General features: G+C 42.4%; 1 protein-coding gene across 6 annotated transcripts in view; it reads left to right on the top strand.

Annotated features, from left to right (window-relative positions):
- Nucleotides 1–18,467, top strand: part of arhgef1 (Rho guanine nucleotide exchange factor (GEF) 1) — a 42,239-nt gene that overhangs the window by 8,814 nt on the left and 14,958 nt on the right. For all 6 annotated transcript variants that reach the window (XM_079344535.1, XM_079344537.1, XM_079344536.1 and 3 more), the window contains exons 2-8: nt 11,398–11,484; nt 11,577–11,690; nt 13,018–13,116; nt 14,641–14,683; nt 14,775–14,880; nt 15,614–15,754; nt 17,563–17,592. In XM_079344535.1, the coding sequence (XP_079200661.1) occupies nt 11,434–11,484; nt 11,577–11,690; nt 13,018–13,116; nt 14,641–14,683; nt 14,775–14,880; nt 15,614–15,754; nt 17,563–17,592 (584 nt within the window). In that variant the 5' untranslated portion in view covers nt 11,398–11,433. The remainder of the gene's footprint in view (nt 1–11,397; nt 11,485–11,576; nt 11,691–13,017; nt 13,117–14,640; nt 14,684–14,774; nt 14,881–15,613; nt 15,755–17,562; nt 17,593–18,467) is intronic.

Here is an 18,467-nt window from a genome sequence, read left to right on the forward strand (position 1 = left end):
CTCGAAAATACATTTTGTTGTCTTGATTTATTTTCAGCCAATTTTTTTTTTGCATAACTGAAACATTTCTGCCGCTGTTCTGCATCAGCTCGTTCCCAGGTCAGTGGTGTAAAGTGAAAGTAGGCCACAGGCAGGTCAGCGTCTTCACCTGCCAATCCCCGTCATCTCTCTGCTGTCACTCGGGGCCGCTTCAGTCACCAGATCACGCTTGCCGTTTGTGTTGTCAACGTGTGTGGAGCCATGTGACTCAGGTGTGGATAAAGCCCACAGCTGAACCAGCCACTCAGGGGCCAAGACAAATTGCATCCAATCGCAGTGTGAGTGTTTACGTGCGCTCACACTTGTTGTTGATAACAGGATTTTGGGTGGCAAGTGTCACCTCTGCTGCCGCAGTTTGTTCCTCTCACTCCGGAGGGAGAAAAAAAAAAAAAAGGTAGAAAATGGAAAGAGTTACATCCGTCAGTGAGTCACAGAGAGATGGCTGGAAAGCTGCTGTGACAGAGAGAGCGAGGAGGAAACGGAGAATGAGCTCTTTCATTTGAGGGCCAGGGTGGAAAAAAGCAAGACTGGACTCCATAGAAGATGTTTACTCTTGAGGAGTGAAGGATGGGGGGTGCACGGTTCTCCCCTCTCCTTCAGAGAGTGTGCAGACTGTTTGTTAGTACTCAGGAACTTGTATCTGACATACTGCTATAATGATCATAACCCTTCTGCAAAGAATGACATAGATCAAAATTAACTTTTATTTCTTTTCTTTTCTTTTTTTTTTTTTTTTTACATTTTCTATGTTTTAAAATCTTTTTTGGGGCTTTTTTGCATTTCTTAAACAGGACAACCAAAGACAGTGTGAGGATAACATGCAGCAAAGGGTTTTATTTGTTTGCTTTGTTGCTTCTAGGGAGCTATATGAACAGAGATGAGTTACCTCATTTGAGTCCGCTTCGGTTTGGACTGATGTTTAGACGTTTTATGAAAATGAGATATCGTCCAGTGTGGAGTTTGAAACAGTTGATCAATTCAAGTTTCTCCGCAGTAGGCGATGTAGGAACAACATGGCATAACACAGCCGAGTCTCCGCATGAAGTGTCCATGGTGAAGTTGTATTGGCTGTCGATTCCTGTCACACGTTCAATTGAAAATACTGATTTTAAATTTGAAACATCAATAAACTTTGAGCAGCAGGGAGAAGTGCCCCCTCTGTACGTTTTGGGTCGTCCCATCCTGAGAGAGGTAAGAATGTTGTAGGTCTGGATAGCTCACTGTTGTTGGCATGAGCTTGTCGTTATCATGAATGGTGTTCTTGTGTGAAGTAGGAAGAAGCAATGTAGAGAGGAATTATGCGGATGTTAAACTCCAATAAAATTCAACGGTGGGGGGAATTCATCAGATGTTTTTGTTGGGCATCATCACTGTCAGCCAATTAAAAAGCACGACGGACCAATGGATGATGGAGTCGTAGTTTACTGGCCCAGAATCAGAAGTCTCTGTTTGGCCTCGGCAATCACTGCTCCAATCTCTCTCACACACACACACACACACACACACACACACACACACACACACACACACACACACACACACACACACACACACACACACACACACACACACACACACACACACACACACACACACACACACACACACACATGGAAGCAGTTAGGCCAAGCTGGAGGTTTACTGTGAGCTGCAGATCCATGCCAGTCGATTGGCCCTAGCCTATCAAATGTTTCCATGATGCGAATGACCTCTATATGGGGACATGCAGAGAGAGAGAGAGAGAGAGAGAGAGAGGGAGGGGGGGAGGGAATTGGAGGTTGGAAGGCGTTGGTTGGGTTGGGGTGGGGGTGGCGATGGCAGTTTGTTGGAGCAGGAAAGTGAAGTGTACTTTGGCTCCAAGGAGAGACGATGGAAAATGAAGAGAAGGTGTGCAGAGCCCGGGCGAATATGCACGGCCGTGCGCGTAAGAACAGCCGGGTGCTTGTTGAACATCATCATCATCATCATCATCATCATCATCATCAAAACGCTGCTGAGAGTGGGGGAGGGGGAGAAGGGGGTCCTTCAGCATCATTATAAAAAAAAAAACAACCTCTGAGAGCAACGTCTACTCAACTGAGATCATATGTAGAGAAGGTCAACGATTCTCTGCAGCGACTGTGTCCAAATAAAAGCTTCAAGAAAAAGGTCACGGCAGTAAAACTCTCCGAGGACATGTGGTGCTGAGAGTCCTTTTAAAATTGTGAGATGATACGATTCCTTCTTTTTTTTTTTTTTTCTTCTTTTTTTTTTTCTTTTTTTTTTTAAAGAACAACATGTAAGGTAGGATCCTGTCAAGCAATGAAAAGACCTGCCTGTGCTCTCCCCGCGCCATTGGACATAATCTTATTTTAGCCACTACGTAATGGTCGTTAAATGACATAATTGGGCCTTGTCTGCCGGCCATGAATGCACTGGCTGTCTTGGAGCGATCGTACAAAGGGAGCGTTTTATTTCAAGCTAAAGGTGGAGGAGGAGAAGAAGAAGGAGACGCAGGGAGAGAGAGAGAGAGAGAGAGAGAGAGAGAGAGAAACGCTGACTGAGTGAAGAAGATGTATCATTTTCAAGAAGAAGAAGAAGAAAGGATGTGGTAGCTGAAAACAGGCGGTTAAAAAAAAAAAAGCGAGCATATTCTCCACCGTGTGCACACTGATGTCATTTCCCTTGTACTACACACCCTGCTATCTTCTGTATCTCAAACTTGTTTGCTTACCGTCTGAGCTGTGACAAGATCTCTGGGATAAGTTTGCCCTCAGTGATGTTCAGACCACTGTTCTGTCCCTTTCCCAGCGCTGAATATTTGATCAAGTTTTTCTTTATCTTGAAGCATCTTATCTCGGTGAAGTGAAAAGCTTCTTATCTTTAATCAAGAGTCTTGTTTGTGGAATAATTGAAGACGCTCGGAATAATGTGCCCAGAAGTCACAGCGTCTGAAGGTTGTTCTTTACACTCTTCGTGAAGTCGAGTTTTTAAAGAACCGTCTGAGTCAACTTTAAGATGTCTGACCCTTCACAACACTCAGTGTGGTGAATGAGTAAAGCTGGCTCATACAGTGACTGCAGAGAGAGGTTTCCATTTCCCTCAGAACTCAGAGCTGGGAATGATGTCACGCCCGGGTTGAGCGCGTTCCAGTTACAAGTTGGCAACAAGTCGGACGAGAAAGATGAAAACATCCAGGAGTTCTTTTGTTTTGTTAGCTAATACCAGGCGATAACAACGCACCATGTGATAGTGTGTGTGCAAACACAGCATGACATCATGTCCACACACAAAAAAAAAAACCATGGCATTAAACCCCTGTTGTGATTGATGTAAATACATGAAAAGCTGATAAGAAACACGACAGTTACAGCTTAAAGATGACTTCTGACAGCAGCCATGTTGGATTTGAACTCGGGATTCTGAAGGTTGTGACAGTATAGTCATTGTTGTCTCAGAACCATTGAGTCGAGGTTGTAACCTTTTAACTGAAAGTTTGTGTTTGAACACGGTTTTCAGGTGACTCTGTGTGACTCGGACTTTCCAAACTTTCTCACACATACCTTTCAATAACCTGTTTTTCTTTTTTTTTTTCCCCACTGCCTTGCTGCCTTGTTCATTTCCTGCCGCACCGTGTCCCCTCTTTTAATTTCTTGTCCACGCTCCCTCTCCTCCTCCTCCTCCTCCTCCTCCTCCTTCCCTCGACGTGGGCCCCTTGTTTTTTCTTCTCTCTGTGGAGTCTGTTTTGTTCATATAGGCCAACACTTGCATGTTTACCACCTTTAGTTTGTTCTAGAAGTTTCTGCTTTGCAAAATGTAGGTGAGCCCTGAAGGAGAACATGCATTACTAAATGTTGTGATCCTAAAACATCGACAAATCTGACTAATATGTCTGTAGCTCGTCCTGTGTGTATGATCTGTTCTCCTTATTCAAAGTGTCATTTATATCTGTCGTTTTCTTTCACTGTTGAATGAATATAAATGTGTAAAATGACAAAGAACATCGGGCGAAGGGACTGTCGATCAGAATTAGCCCCCCACCAAAATAAATGTGTGTTTTCTCGTTTCCACATCAAAGTGATCTTGCTGCCAAAATGACATCTTTATGCCCTCTGAAAAACCCAATCAAAATCTGCATATGAACTCCGGTGTTTCATGCTGTCTTTTCCTGTTCAACGTGTTCCTTTTTTTTGATCACGTTTCATGTCGTGCACTTCCTTTTCTGCTTCTTGTGTGATCTTAAACACAAGCCTTCACCGGTTTTTTTCTCTGATACTTTTTTTTTTTTTTTCACAATTTCCCCATTCTCTCAGTCTCTCTCAGCCTCTCCCTGTCTCGCTTTCTCTTTCTCCCCCCCCTGTTCTTTTCATCTGATAGGTCATACAAGAAATGCCTCTAATAGCTTCCTGAGGAAATTACACCCTCTTCCTGTCTGTGTGCCTCCCCATTTGCCACCTTTCACTCCCCCCAGTTTTTTCCTCCTTCTTTTCCTTGTTCTGTGCTCAGGAGCCTTTAGGGATCTGCTGCTGGTTCCCTCTGTCACTGCTAATGAGGCCGGGCTCTGATAAAGAGATAAACAGCAGCACAAACACAGCCAGCTATAGGCCATTAGCTGCTCTGCTATTTATGGACACTGCCCTCATGGCATACGGAGGACAGGACACGGCCTATTGTGACTGAGCGTAAGAAGAGAACAGTGACCTGTGTGCAGACAATAGACACTGTGGCCAGGTGCATTCAGCACAATGAATGAGAGGAGCTTTAGTGTTCAGTACAGGAACATGTACTGTAACGACATGTGTGACTGTTGCCTGCTGTCATGATTTGGTAGCTCACCACAGTAGTTACCAAAAGCACCAGAGATGTCGTACATCGTATTGAAGATCTCCCGAACATTTCTACTCAAACTCTGCGGTGCAAAAACAATAAGAAGAGACGGCAGCAACGTTTGAACAGTTTCTGTGAAATCATCATTCATTCTATTGGCCCTTTCTACACTGGGATTTAGAAACGGTGGTAACAAAACTCCACTGGATCAGACAGGGCTGTAATACTGATGTCCACACACTCGCTCAGTGCAGGTCTATACTTCTTCTCCAACAATCAGAGAGGGAACAACCTCATCCCACTTCTTTACCTTTTAAACACGAGCTGTAAGAGACGGGTAACAGGTCTGTCTTAAACAGTGTGTGTGTGTGTGTGTGTGTGTGTGTGTGTGTGTGTGTGTGTGTGTGTGTGTGTGTGGTGTGTGTGGTGTGTGGTGTGTGTGGTGTGTGTGGTGTGTGTGTGGTGTGTGTGTGTGTGTGGTGTCCCACTCTGAGCTGCCCTCTTGGCTCTGCTCAGTCTGGTGCGGCACAGATCATGTGATCATGTAAGAGCATTATTGTGAGGAAACTTGCTCCATTGAATTGAGCGCTCTTTGTTTAAAGCGGCGATGGGAGCGTGTTGAAGCTTATGTAGGTGCGTGCGTCCCTTCCATGCGACCTGTCATCATGAAGACACTTTCACCTGTTTGAGTCACAGGCTGCTGTTCAACGTGAAGCTTCTCTTGGAGTTTTACTGATTCAATAAGACATTATTAAAATACAGCAGGTGTACAACAATGAGCCAATTCACTGTTAATCCTCATAATGACATACTTTGTTCTCTGCTTGATTTACAGAAATGCAATATCAGCACTTTTACACTCTTAACACTTTAAGTACATTCGAGTAGTCCTGAGTGAAAGGACCCGGAAGTATGGATGTGTCAGCAGTGATTAGAGCTGTTTGAGTTTTCCAATCATCAAGGAAAGGAGCTTCACTGCTTCCTTTATTATCTCCTTTAGCTTAGGAAACACTGGACCGTCCTGTATGGAAGGAGTCTCAATGCACTTCCTGAGTCACACACTGTCCAGAATGAACGTTGTAGATATCTACAAGAGAATTCTTCAAAGGAAAAACTCTGATTTCTGATTTCTACAACATCCAGACACGAGGACTCACAATCTGTGAGTGAATGTCGTTTTTCGTCCAACATTAATGATGACTGAAAATATCTTCAGTGGCTGTTTGGCCTCAGAAGAGTTCTCCTGCACATGTCCAGAGGGGAATCAGTCTGATGGCATCATTGGTCTTATAGGAAGAAGGATGTTGTTCAATCTTTCATTACAATTTTTACTTGGGAGAATACAGTGATGAGTGAGAGAACTCATGACATGGATGTCTAAAATCTAATTACAGACGGGAGTGTGTGTCTGCATGTTCAAACTGCTCGTCATAAGACTCTCTGAACTTATCACCCTGCCCTGTGACGCTCGCTGATTGACAGGTGTGGGACCCTCCACGCGTGGAATGGACACTGAAGACGGCCACCTCGGGGTGAGCTCACAGCTTTACGCCATGGCTGTGGGGTTTTTGCATAATATATGTGATGTAACAGTGACTCAGGTGTAATCAGGCTGCTGGGTAACCTCTTCATGACCTGGTGGAAACTATGAAATGCTACTCTGTGCTGCTGCTGCTGCTGCTGCTGCTGCTGCTGCTGCTGCGACACTTTCAGAAAGGTCGAGTCAAACAGGTGCTTTTGTTTCCTTTGCTTATGTGCAGTATTACATGTCTTTCTCCTAAAGCAGAGAGGAATGCTACTGTAAAGGACCAGTTGTCATATAACACTCACACACACACACACACACACACACACACACACGCACACACACACACACACACGCACACACACACGCACACACACACACACACGCACACGCCCACGCCCACGCCCCACAATCACATAGGAATGGCCCCCTCCCACATATGTGCTCAGTCTTAACACACTCACACTCACACACACATAAACACACACGTACACAGAGGCACGTACGCTTCATGGCTATCATTGGATTGATGCCACCTGACACTTAGTTAATACAGGAATGTGATGAAGGGGAGGGAGGAGAGGGCAGGTTGGGGGGGCAGCTGCAGACTCTCAGGAGCACCGGACCCGATCTCCGCACTTCTCTTCGAGCTATCCCATGGGCTCTTTTCTTTTTTTCTCTGCCTCAGCCACGTCTGTGCGAGTCCCGAATGTCGCTCATGGGTTGGAGCGTATGACGGCGCTCATAGACGTGAAAGGAGGGAGGCTTTTGGTAACTGTTGAAACACTCACAGACTGTCTCCATCTGTTGTCTGACCTGTGCCATATGCTGGAATGCACCACTTGGCTCCTCCTGCCACGCCACGATGTCTTTAAACGCAGAGCAGAGTTGACCTTCCCCACTTCCCCTCTGAGCAGCAGGAGCAACCCCCCCCCCCCCCCCCCCCCCCCCCGGCTGCTCAAGTTTTTCTCTCTGAATACAAACGGGGATTACAGTGACTCAGCCATCAACCAAGACACAACAACAGCAACCATTTATGGACTTCAGCAGTAATGAGGAGGCTGAAATTCTGTGATCTGAAGTTGAACACAGTGGCAGCATTTTTCTGTAAGGTTCTGAATATGTAGATGTATGAACGACATCCTCTGCTTGTTTTATTGTAATTTATATTTAGTTTAAGTGGCGTACAAAAACAAATCAACTGTCAGTGACTTTTTAATGCTGCAACAGTTACTTGACATTATACGTAACCCCATATTAAAAACCTTCGTGAACAATTTTCAAACAGAAGTCCATAACAAATATTTGATGATCAAAAGCTTAAAGATAAGATAGAAATCTGCAGATCTTGATCTGACGGTACTGATTGTATATTTTGGAGTTGTAGAAGATCTGTCATTCAAAACCAAACATTTAGAGACATTAGCTGGAGCTTTAAAATAAATAGATTACACTGACTAAGAACGTAATCAGCACATTAACCAATAAGAAAAGTAGAAATAAGTGAAGCTTTAAGCTCAGTGCCTTTATATCACTGACATTAGTAATGTCTCGAGGTCATTCGAGACCACAGCGAGTGAAAAACAAAAGGATCAACTGAAAAATTTCCTAAAAAAGCAACACAATTAGTTCTTTACAGAGTTCAACGTTGGTCGTTTATGTTTATAGTGACAGACTAATACTCAGATTATTTTTTTAAACGGCGGACGCTGGAAAGGATTTCTGCTCGACTCAGTGAACGGAGTTGGGAGCTCTATGCACCTGTCATCAAGGCTTATCTTTTCAAACGTAGAGCTGTAACAGCGCAGCATTTTATCTTTCCACCAAGACATGGCTTGTTCTGCTTTTGCAGAATTGTTGTTGTTGTCATGGCGACACACTTTTTTTGTTTTGCTGGGTAAGGTGGTTGTGGCAGTTCTCGTTACGTTAAGGTTCCGTGTGTGTGTGGCTGTAAGTGTGTGTTCGTACAACTGTGAGTCTCTATGTTTGGTTAACCCCTCCTACACATGTTGCTGCAACACTGGCCTTTCTCAGCCCACTTGATGTGACCATGAATGAACACATTCTCTTTCTGTCTGTATATCTCTGTTATTCTCTCTCTCTCTCTCTCTCTCTCTCTCTCTCTCTCTCTCTCTCTCTCTCTCTCTCTCTCTGTGTTTGTCCACCTGACTAATGCTTTTCTCTGTGTGTGTGTGTGTTTGTCTCTCTTCAAGAACTCACCTTGACCTCAGAGGATTCATCAGATTGGCTGCACACACTGTCGCAAACACACACAAAAAAAACCCCAGTTCCTTTTAAACTCACCACAAAGTGATTTTTCAGTTCCTGTTAAAAAAACATCTACAGTAGCCTTCATAACCACATGATATAATCGCGTTCTGCTTCACTAAAAACATTTCAAAATAAGACAGGATTATTTAACAGACGAAATATGAATGCACTGTGAATCCTTGAATAATGCGAGGAGTGACAGAGACGTTTATTTAACCAGCTCGCGTGTTATGTTGGTCCTTAGAAAACCCTGAAGTTGATCATTAAAGTTGCCCTGTGCAGAAATGTTCTCACATTTATCTCTTAAAAAACAAACAGCATATATTGTTCCATATAAATAAAGATAATGGACGTACTTATCGAGCACTTGACTTCAAAAGTTTTGCCAGTGAGGAAGCTCACTGCTTTGAAACCAAACATATTTTTACCCCCTTTTGTGATGTGCTGCGTACATGAAGTACACTGTGGTTTGTGATCTTGTTCTTCCACTCCCTCTAAATACAGTGTACACACACGCAATGTGATGCATTTGCTGTTCCACTGCTCTCGGACCTGTTTAGGTGTTGAGAAGACATGTTCAAGTGAATCAAAGAAACAGTCCTCTCCTCCAGACCAGCAGAGAGAGTTTTGTCCGGTCAGCACAAACACTCACACACAGCAGTATGTGTGTAAACTCTAATTACTGCCACTACATTACATGACATGAGTGATATTGTTGTAACTCTTGAGAGTAAAAGAAGAGCAAAGTATACAAACATCTGTGAGCAATAAAATAAAGCAGCACATTTTCTCAAACACAGCGACATGAGTCCACAGCAGAGCCAAGCCCATAATATCTGCCCATATTAACACTGGTTTCAACTCATTTTATCAAAGAGATGCGCTGATGTTACTGTTTTTATTCACAGGTCAAATATCATTTAACATCAGTATCATTGTATTACATTTGTAAGCATTGTCCCTTCTCACTGTCCAAACATGTCCATTTTCGTAACAATCTTTTTATCATGATAAATCTTTTCCACAAGTGTTTAGACAGCACAATAAGTGTGTGATATTTCTCTCTACACATCAGAGATGGATCCAAGAAAAATATCAGATTGTCAGATTTGTTTCTCTTCCTAATATCGACATCAGCCCCAGTATTCTCATATCGGCCCTCGTCCACACCTCTTTGATTTCTGGTTTTTTTTTTTTAAATCAAAGTTGAATAATGTTCTTTGACCCCATCCTACACTGAACGAACATTTCAGATGTGAGATCCCTCCGCGTGTTGCCGCTCGTCTGCCAGTAAGCGTTCACACATCGATTTTTTTTTTCTTACCGTGTTTGTGATCACTTCACAGAACCTCTGCTGCAGACAAGTCGGCATTCTCATGGCCGTCTTTTTGACACAAGTTACATTTTCAGCTTACTTGAGGCAATCAAATGATAGCCTAGGGATCTGTATCCATAGCTCTAAATCGACACAATAACTCCTGGAGTGATACAAATGTATCCTCCTCACAAACAGTTTCTACTGTTTTTATTGGACACACCTTTTCCTTCAACACACTCCTTTGCCCTCTGTACAGTTTGCCCTTTATACTGGCCTAACAGTGGACAATAGTAGATGTTGTTCTGTCGGGGTTTTTGATGTGTGTTTGTGTGTGTGTGTGTGTTTTGGGTGTTGCCTGCCTGGTAGCGGCTCTGGGTCTGCAGCCTTCAGAGGATTGAATTCATGTTATTTGTGTGTTTTTGGGTTTGTATGCATGCCGGGTAAAGTGGTGTGAGGGGAAATTTGGTCACCCGCTCTGATGTCATTTTTCTCCCCGTTCATGGAACTTTAAGGCAAAGACTTTCATAACGCTTTCATGTCTGACTAATTTATTTCTATTTTTAGAGGGTTAACATCATGCCAGCTAGAAGAGTATTTTTTCTCTGAGTGCATTTTTAACCTGTGAAGAACGACTTCCTGAGCAAAATGTGTCCAAACTTCAGTGAAAGCTCAGATCGAAAATGTTGTTTGCTGTGAATATTAAACACGGACTTCTTCCCTCCTGACTTTTAGACCTAAACTAAATGTTTTAAAGTGGCCTGGGGGGAAGAGAACTTTCAGCATTTCATAGAAAATCAACCAAATAAATAAAATTAAAAAGTAATTTAGTTAAACACATTTTTAATGGTGTTTTTAACAGCCAATTGTATTTCATTATCGGCCTCTCATTACCATAAACTCACTCAGGAATAATTTCAGGAGGGACTAAGTTTCACTTAAACAACATTAAATATTACAAATGTGGGGATCTTTGTCAGCTCTTTCCAATTTATAGAATATTTTAGTCAATTAATAGAAATAGATTTGTTTGTGAAAAGCGACAGTATTTGTATTTTCTTAACCTCTGAGTGATGCTTTTATATCTTTGCCAAGAATTCTCATATGAATGGGATCCTACAGAACACCTCTCTCTCTCTCTCTCTCTCTCTCTCTCTCTCTCTCTCTCTCTCTCTCTCTCTCTCTCTCTCTCTCTCTCTCTCTCTCTCTCTCTCTCTCTTCTCCTGAGGAGGTGGGATTGGACCCTGGGATGTTTCCTGTCTTTTCCGCTTGATCTTTTTTTTTTTTTACTTGTAAGGTTCACTGTCTAATCTTTAATCTGTCTTTATGTCTGGCTCGGCTCAGCGGGGGAACAGGATGTCAAAGAGGTCGCCTCCTGGTTCAAAGTATAGCTTATAATGTTTGCTAATTGTCTATTCCCCCCCCCTCTCTCTCTCCATAGCCGGGCGCCTTTGGGGCTCAGAGCTCTAACCCAGCCATGAGCATCATCGGGGCTGAGGATGAGGATTTTGAGAACGATCTGACTGATGTAAGTGACTTATGGAAAGTTAGCTACATCCTCTCTCTGCATTGTAATTGTCCTTATTTCTGTCGTCTCTGCGCTTTGATCGTCTCCTGCAGGTGGCCGATGAACACGGGACAACCTTCAACTCAATAGAACACTTGAAGGATCGGCCCACCCACCTGCTGGTCTTCATGCAACATGTCATTCTACAGTTTGACCCTGCTCCCCTGGTGAGACCTCTGTAATGTACCCCCCTCCCCCACCCCCCCACCCCCCATACATGGAAGAGTGTACGCTTATAAACCATAGCTGGAACAACAACACCCAGCCTTAATGCTCTTTAGTTCTTTATTTAGGTGTTGAAACATCGTGTGCTGACATCACAACCTGAACACCTGTCAATTTGTGGAACTCTTTACATAGAAATAATGACTCACTAATTATTATTATTATTTTTAATTAATACTAGAATCATTTGTGGTGCACTGCTTTACAATCAGTTTTTCACCTTAAAGATATTTTTAGGACCCCCCCCCCCAAAAAAAACAAACTCATGTCATAAGATCACAAGATTATGGCTGTAAGTGCAGATTGAAATTGCTTTCACACAGTTTTAGCTCTGTTGTTTGTGTGTGTGTGTGTGTGTGTGTGTGTGTGTGTGTGTGTGTGTGCGCAGCTGAATTCATGTGTGTCAGTGCTGACATGAAGCATGTCTGTGCTCTCCCCTTTGTTCTGCATGCAGACACTGTGACCCACCCAGGTACTGTTACATGTCCCACAGTCACCACACGGCCCCCTCCTCGTCCTCTCCTTCATTACCCCTCTGACTTGTGAAGGTCTTCGTAGAGACCAGGTCTCTGCGTGTCCATTACAGAGACTTTCTGAAGGGCTTTAGTGAATTATCAAGATGAATGTAAATGCATGGTGATGGCTGAATTGAAGATCATTATTTTATGATGTGTTGTTGTTGAGATTGAAATAATATTTGATGAAGAGCTCTGCACTTTGTTCATTTTGATATCAACACTTGAACTTTGAAGTAGACATGCACCAACAGAGAAAATCAAAGCCGATAATGGATGTGAAAAATAACATTTTAGACGTTTGCAGACACCGATGATACCAATCTTTTTTCGTGACTTGTTTTGGTGTCAGACCTTCAACTGGACGACATTTTGAGAAATGTTTGAGTATGAAATCAGATCAGAGGTGACTTCCTCTGCCTAATAAAAGTTACCTAGATGAGCTTGCCTGCATTGAATTGATTCATCACGACAGGTAAACATTGACTCCTGACATCAGGTCACGCCACATTAGTTGCCGATGGGCTGCTCCCGATGTTAATTTGATGCGTTGGTGCATCCCTACTTTGAAGAACATTAGGTGAAAATGAGTGAGGTCATCCATTTTTTGGTGTGTTTTTCGATGTCGGTGTTTGACTTCACCAGTGTTAGAGCAGAGAAACCTTCGAGTGTATTTATGTTCAATATACACAGCTAATGAAACTTTAAAGATGTTTGGCTTTCTGTGATGGTGTTTCCATCTCTCTCCTCTCAGCTGTGCTACCTTCATGCTGAACTCTTCAAGAGCCTCAGTGCCAAAGAGACCAAGAAGCAGTTTGTGGAGTTCTCCAACACTTTCTTGGACAAGGGGGCAGTAAGTCATTTTTAATTTAACTTTTAATTTGATATATTGTATGAATCCCTGGGAAATTCTGGTTACACAAGAGTGTGAAATATGAAATCCAAGTTTTGTTTCTCATTTCTTTAAATTGTCCCTTGTTTTTTTTTGGTTTTTTGGTTTTTCCAGATACGTATATTATGATATTTTTTTTAATTTTTACTGGAGGAAACTGTGTGTACGGCACTTTAACGTACTGTAGATGCAAACTCTGACTCTTTGTAACCCCGAATGACAAGTTAACACAGTTGAAAGTAAACTTACTGTAAAGGAATAATAATTACACGGTTCATTAAAGTCATAAATATAGTGTATCATGCATCCAAACAAAATTAGAAAAATCAACATATATTGCCTAGATGTTTTTGCTGTATTTGGACTCTATGCATGCACTCTCTTAGCACTTTTCACTTAAGGAGGCTCAGAAAGTTTGATGACCTGAAGAGACCCCTTTTCATTTTCCCTCAGTGTGTCTGGACTCCTTCAAGTCAGTCGTTAGTTTGGACGCAACAGCCTTTATGTGATTACTGTAGCAGATGCACAGTACTGCAGAATACGCTTCCATTATCAAATGTAGATTTTATGTTTAGAAAAACTTCCAATAGTCATTTAATGATAGACTTCAAGTTCAAATTCACAACAGATTGTGTGTTATTGATTTTTATGCATGATAAATCATTTAATGGAGAAGCTCCCCCTGCAACATAGATATTTAATCATTTTGGCCTTTTGTTGTATCAATTGCTGAAGTCTTTAAGCTGCACTCTGGTGGTCAGAGGAACACGATGTGTACACACTCTTTATATGCGAGAGCACAGCGTTTTTGTTGGCTCTGTCCATGCAGCACTCTTCACTTCCTGTCTGTCTGTCTCCGTCGTCTCTTCCCTGCACACCTGGTCACTGTCAGCTCTCTCTTATATTCTGTATCCTCCTCTCAACTCCTGCTCTGTGCATGTCTGTCACTCGCTCCCCCTCTGTTTCTCTCTCTCTCTCTCTCTCTCTCTGTCTGTCCAGCCTCACAGCTTCCTGTCAGGATCGTGGGAAAGCACTTCGAGGGGAGGCGTCCTCTCTCAGCATCTCTTTTTTAAAAACACATCTCTTTAGTAAACCCATTGACCTAAACTTGACCTGTGTTAGACCCCTAACCTGCTCAGTGCTAAGCAATCACCTATTTTTAAATAATGTATTTCACTTGGTTGTGTCTTTATTTCTGATGTTGAAATGCCCCCTTGTGGTGGTGTTATGTTACTACACACTGTATTTGGCTGTGAACATGAAATGAATTCACTAATTCTGTTAAGCAGAAAAACCATCATGTTAGTCTTCATTAAATTTCTTACAGGACTGTTGTGTTAGAGTACATACACTTTAGCTAAATGTAACCAAGAAACCAGAAACTGAGGAGAGATAAAAGCACAAAAGGTTCAATCTTCTGTTATGAATTGAGTATTCTTCTGTTGTCTCTACTTCAACTATTCTTTGTTCATCTCTTCACTCCAGATTCTCAGAGTGGTCACACCTCCTGATATATGCTATGAACTGGGTAAGTCATTAGTCTTTGTCTTGTCTTACTTTACTTTTGTATCCCAACTAATTATAAAGTATTTGATAACTTCCTGACCCTCTTCTCTTAGACCGAACTCGTCCAGATCTGTTCACTGAGGACACCCAAAAACGTTTTGTTTATGAAGTTCAAATTCTGCAGGCTGCAGAAGTGGCCAAACAGCTGGAAGATTTCAGGTGAGAAACCTGATCTGTTCTCTAACGGGGCCTAACCCTCACCCCTCCTGCGAGCATTAAAACGGTCAAACTCACAGTTTGGAAGTCGTGTGAAAATAATTTCAGAGCACTGAAGATATTTAAAAGTCAGGAGTTAAACCCTGAGCATAAATCCTCTGGTCTAGAAGGGCTGGTTGGTTTTTAACCACTGTTTAAGGTTCAATAAGTATCACTGACCCTGATAGTAATAATAATAAAAATGATATTAATAGATTTTATATATGGGTGCCTTACATGTCACTCAAGGTCACCTTACAGTAGAGCAAGAAAAATAAAAAAATAACACAATAAACATTGGTAATTTGTTCCTTTGATGCTTCTTTCAGACTTCAGTTCTTGACTAAACTGAAGGAGCATAAACTGAAGAAAAGGTCCTTTTGATTTTTTTTTACTGTATTTCATTTTGTATTTCACTTAATGATGGGCCTTTAGTTTGAACGTAAATCAAGCTTAGAAAACAAACATGGTCAATCAAAGCGAGGATGTGAAGAAGATCTGTGGTTTGAGTTCAGCAGTCCCTCTGAACAGATCTATTCTGGTTATGTGTGGTGTTTACATGGTATTACACTTTCAGGCCTTCTTCATCTGCAGTACTTTTATGCGTCTGCTCATCAGGGTACATTCATCATGCGACATTGCGGCATTCTTTGTTTTCAACATCAACCTTCATCCACCTGCTTTTTGTCATGCACAGGCAGAAGAGGATGATGGGTATGACCCCCAACGAGGCTGAGCTCATTGATGTGGACAGCCACTATCCCACCGACCGCGTCCCCACGGAGATGAAGGAGAAGTCTGTAGCCGAGAACCTGCTGGATAAGATGTCTGAAACACAGTGAGTGTTTCTTTTGTACTGCGCTTTACAAAAACCAATATACACACAAGAACAAGTGCACAGTTGTAGAACCAGGCCGTACTTGAAGGATAAATCTAATGCATTTTGTGTAAGGCTTTTTTGCATGAGTGGCATCGAGAGCAGTTGGATGATCATGAAACTTTCCCTGTTGAGTAAACAGGAAAGCAATAATTAACTGCTTTTAAAAGTATCTTTGGTAAAAGGTTAATCGTTTTAAGTCCTGCATCAATAAACTCTAAAGAAGAAGGACATCTGTGACTCCCTTTGAACATTTAGCTGTCTGTACTGCTCTCAGAAATTCAGTGCAGCTGTTGGTCCATCCACACAGCATGCCTGGATCCAAATATGTCTTTGCTTTTTGTATGTTCAACAAGATGTTGTAGTTACATCAATCACAAGCTGTGCGCGTAACTAATCAAGTACAAATCTGACAGACACAAACACAGCAGGGAGAAAATCAAGCTCACTGGATTAGAGAAGCACAGAGGCAATGATGATTGGAAGAGAGCACAATAGAGTGAGGAAGGAAGTGAAGAGGCAGGAGGAGGAAAAGATGGAGTCAGCAGTGCCACGCTGGCAGGAAGGCCCTCTGCTGGCATTCTGCCAACCAGAGGGAGGGATGGCTCTGGTGGTGATGGTGAGGGGTTACGCAATCAAAGATAAGAGGGGCAGAGGAAGGGCCAGAGGTTTCATCGCAAGCGGCGTCGAACCTGCCCTGGACGCGGTTAAAGAAAGCAAGCAACACGAGGAAAGTTAATCTATCCTTGACCCCGTGGCACACTGCAGCGTGTCATCGCCTACAAGAAGCCGGTGAGACGGAGAGGTTGAGCAGGCTGGGGAGAGGGCAGCGGACTGTCTAACTTCATCTTGTCAGAAGAGAGTGGGGGGAAAAAAATGAACCGAAACAAAAGAAGATGCACTCATCCTCTTGATAAAACAACACTGTCAGTGGCACACCTGCAAAGTGAGCTCTATCCAAGACATGATAATTCACACAGCCTGATCTCTTTCTCCAACCGACAAACAGTTCTCTCTGTTCATCCTCCCTCACAATCATCGGCTTTCTTTTCCCTTCCACTCCCCCGCACTCTTGCACCCAGTCACCCCCATCAGACCGTCCACAACAAAGTGACCTCGCCCCAGCTGTTTCTCATTGGTTTCTCTCACAATACCAGATAATTTGATTGGATTATGTAGGGAAATCCCGGGGAAACCCCTCCCACTCTTTATGTTCACTGCAAAACACCAGTATCCGATTTCCACAATATTGCCTGCCTGTTGCATCAGACTAAAGCAGAGATAAATAGACATTTCCGCTTTGCTGGACCATTCTGGACTCCCTTTGCAGACAGCTTACAGTACCGACAACGCGAGCAGTCAAAGTTTTGGACAGTCTTAGTTTGACTTATTTGCTAGTTTCTGAGAGTGCTGGTTGTATTTTGATTATTTCGAGAACTGAAAGAGGTGCAGCTTTGGATGCATCTTTTACTTTTTTGATCTCTTTTTCTGTTTTTTTTTTTTTGTTTTTCTCCTTTTGTTTCTTGCAGTTTTTAGAATATGTTCAATAGCTTCTGCTCTGAACACAATAACACATCAGTCAGCTTCGAGTTGAATCAGGAAAAGATTAGCTGCTTCAGGTTCCACAGGCCTAAAACACACTTAACTATCTGTAGAGCAAGAGAACGAAAACATGCTACTTAAAAGGAAGAGGTGAGCTTCATGCTGCAAAGTGAGAATCCTGTTTGAGAAGTTATTCATCATAACTGACAGACTGTCTCTTCTTTCAGACCCTCCATCGTCTCAGACGAGGAAAAATGGTGAGTAAAGTAGTTTTAAAGTAGTTTCAAAGTTTTTTTTCTGGATAGATGTATGCGAGTGTGTATTTACATGTACTGATTAAATACCTGCATGCTCACCAAGCTTGGGTGTGGCTGAGCCACAAGAATTGTACATACTGCATGAATTGTAATTTTAAAAGTGTCTCTGTCGGGTTCTCTTAAGAAGATGTCTTTTCTAATAATATCCATCTTTGTAACTTCTTTCAAAAAGCTCTTGATCAAAGCGATTAAGTGAACGAGATGCATTGATAATTCTAAAGTTCTTGATTAGTTTTTTGCACACAAAGTAAATTATTAAACCATGTCATGCATGCCTCGTATTCCCTCAGCAGGTCTAGTTCTTTATGCTTGGACTTCTTTATGTTGCAGGCAGTGTATTCAGACAGCACAGACTGTAAAACTGTGACTGCTGATGCAAGACACTTGTGCTTTTGTTTTGTGCATGTCCCCAGAGGCTCCTCCCTCAGGTCCTTTTTTTCCCCTCTAACTCCTCATATTTCCCCCGACTCCTCCTTTTCTTTTTTCCCCCCTCACTGCTCTTTTCAACTTCTCTCTTTCTGGATTTCTTTACTCTCCACTTCTATGCATCTTTGTATCCTCATTTTCAACCTCCATGCACTCTTCATTCTGTGCATGTCTTTCAGCATTATCACGATTGACACCAGAGACTGAGCAAACACACTACAGACTGACGCTTCTTAAAGAAGAACTTTTAATTTTGCTCTCGAGCATTGTCCTGAATTTAAATGAGATTATTTTCCCCAAGACAAACAAATCCTGTCATGGTGAATTTAAAGAACTAGTATTATTGTACGACTAATATTAAGTATTACAAATGATTAATAAATAGTTTT

This window comes from Symphodus melops (genome assembly GCF_947650265.1).
Source record: "Symphodus melops genome assembly, chromosome: 5".
Taxonomy (NCBI): Eukaryota; Metazoa; Chordata; class Actinopteri; order Labriformes; family Labridae; genus Symphodus; species Symphodus melops.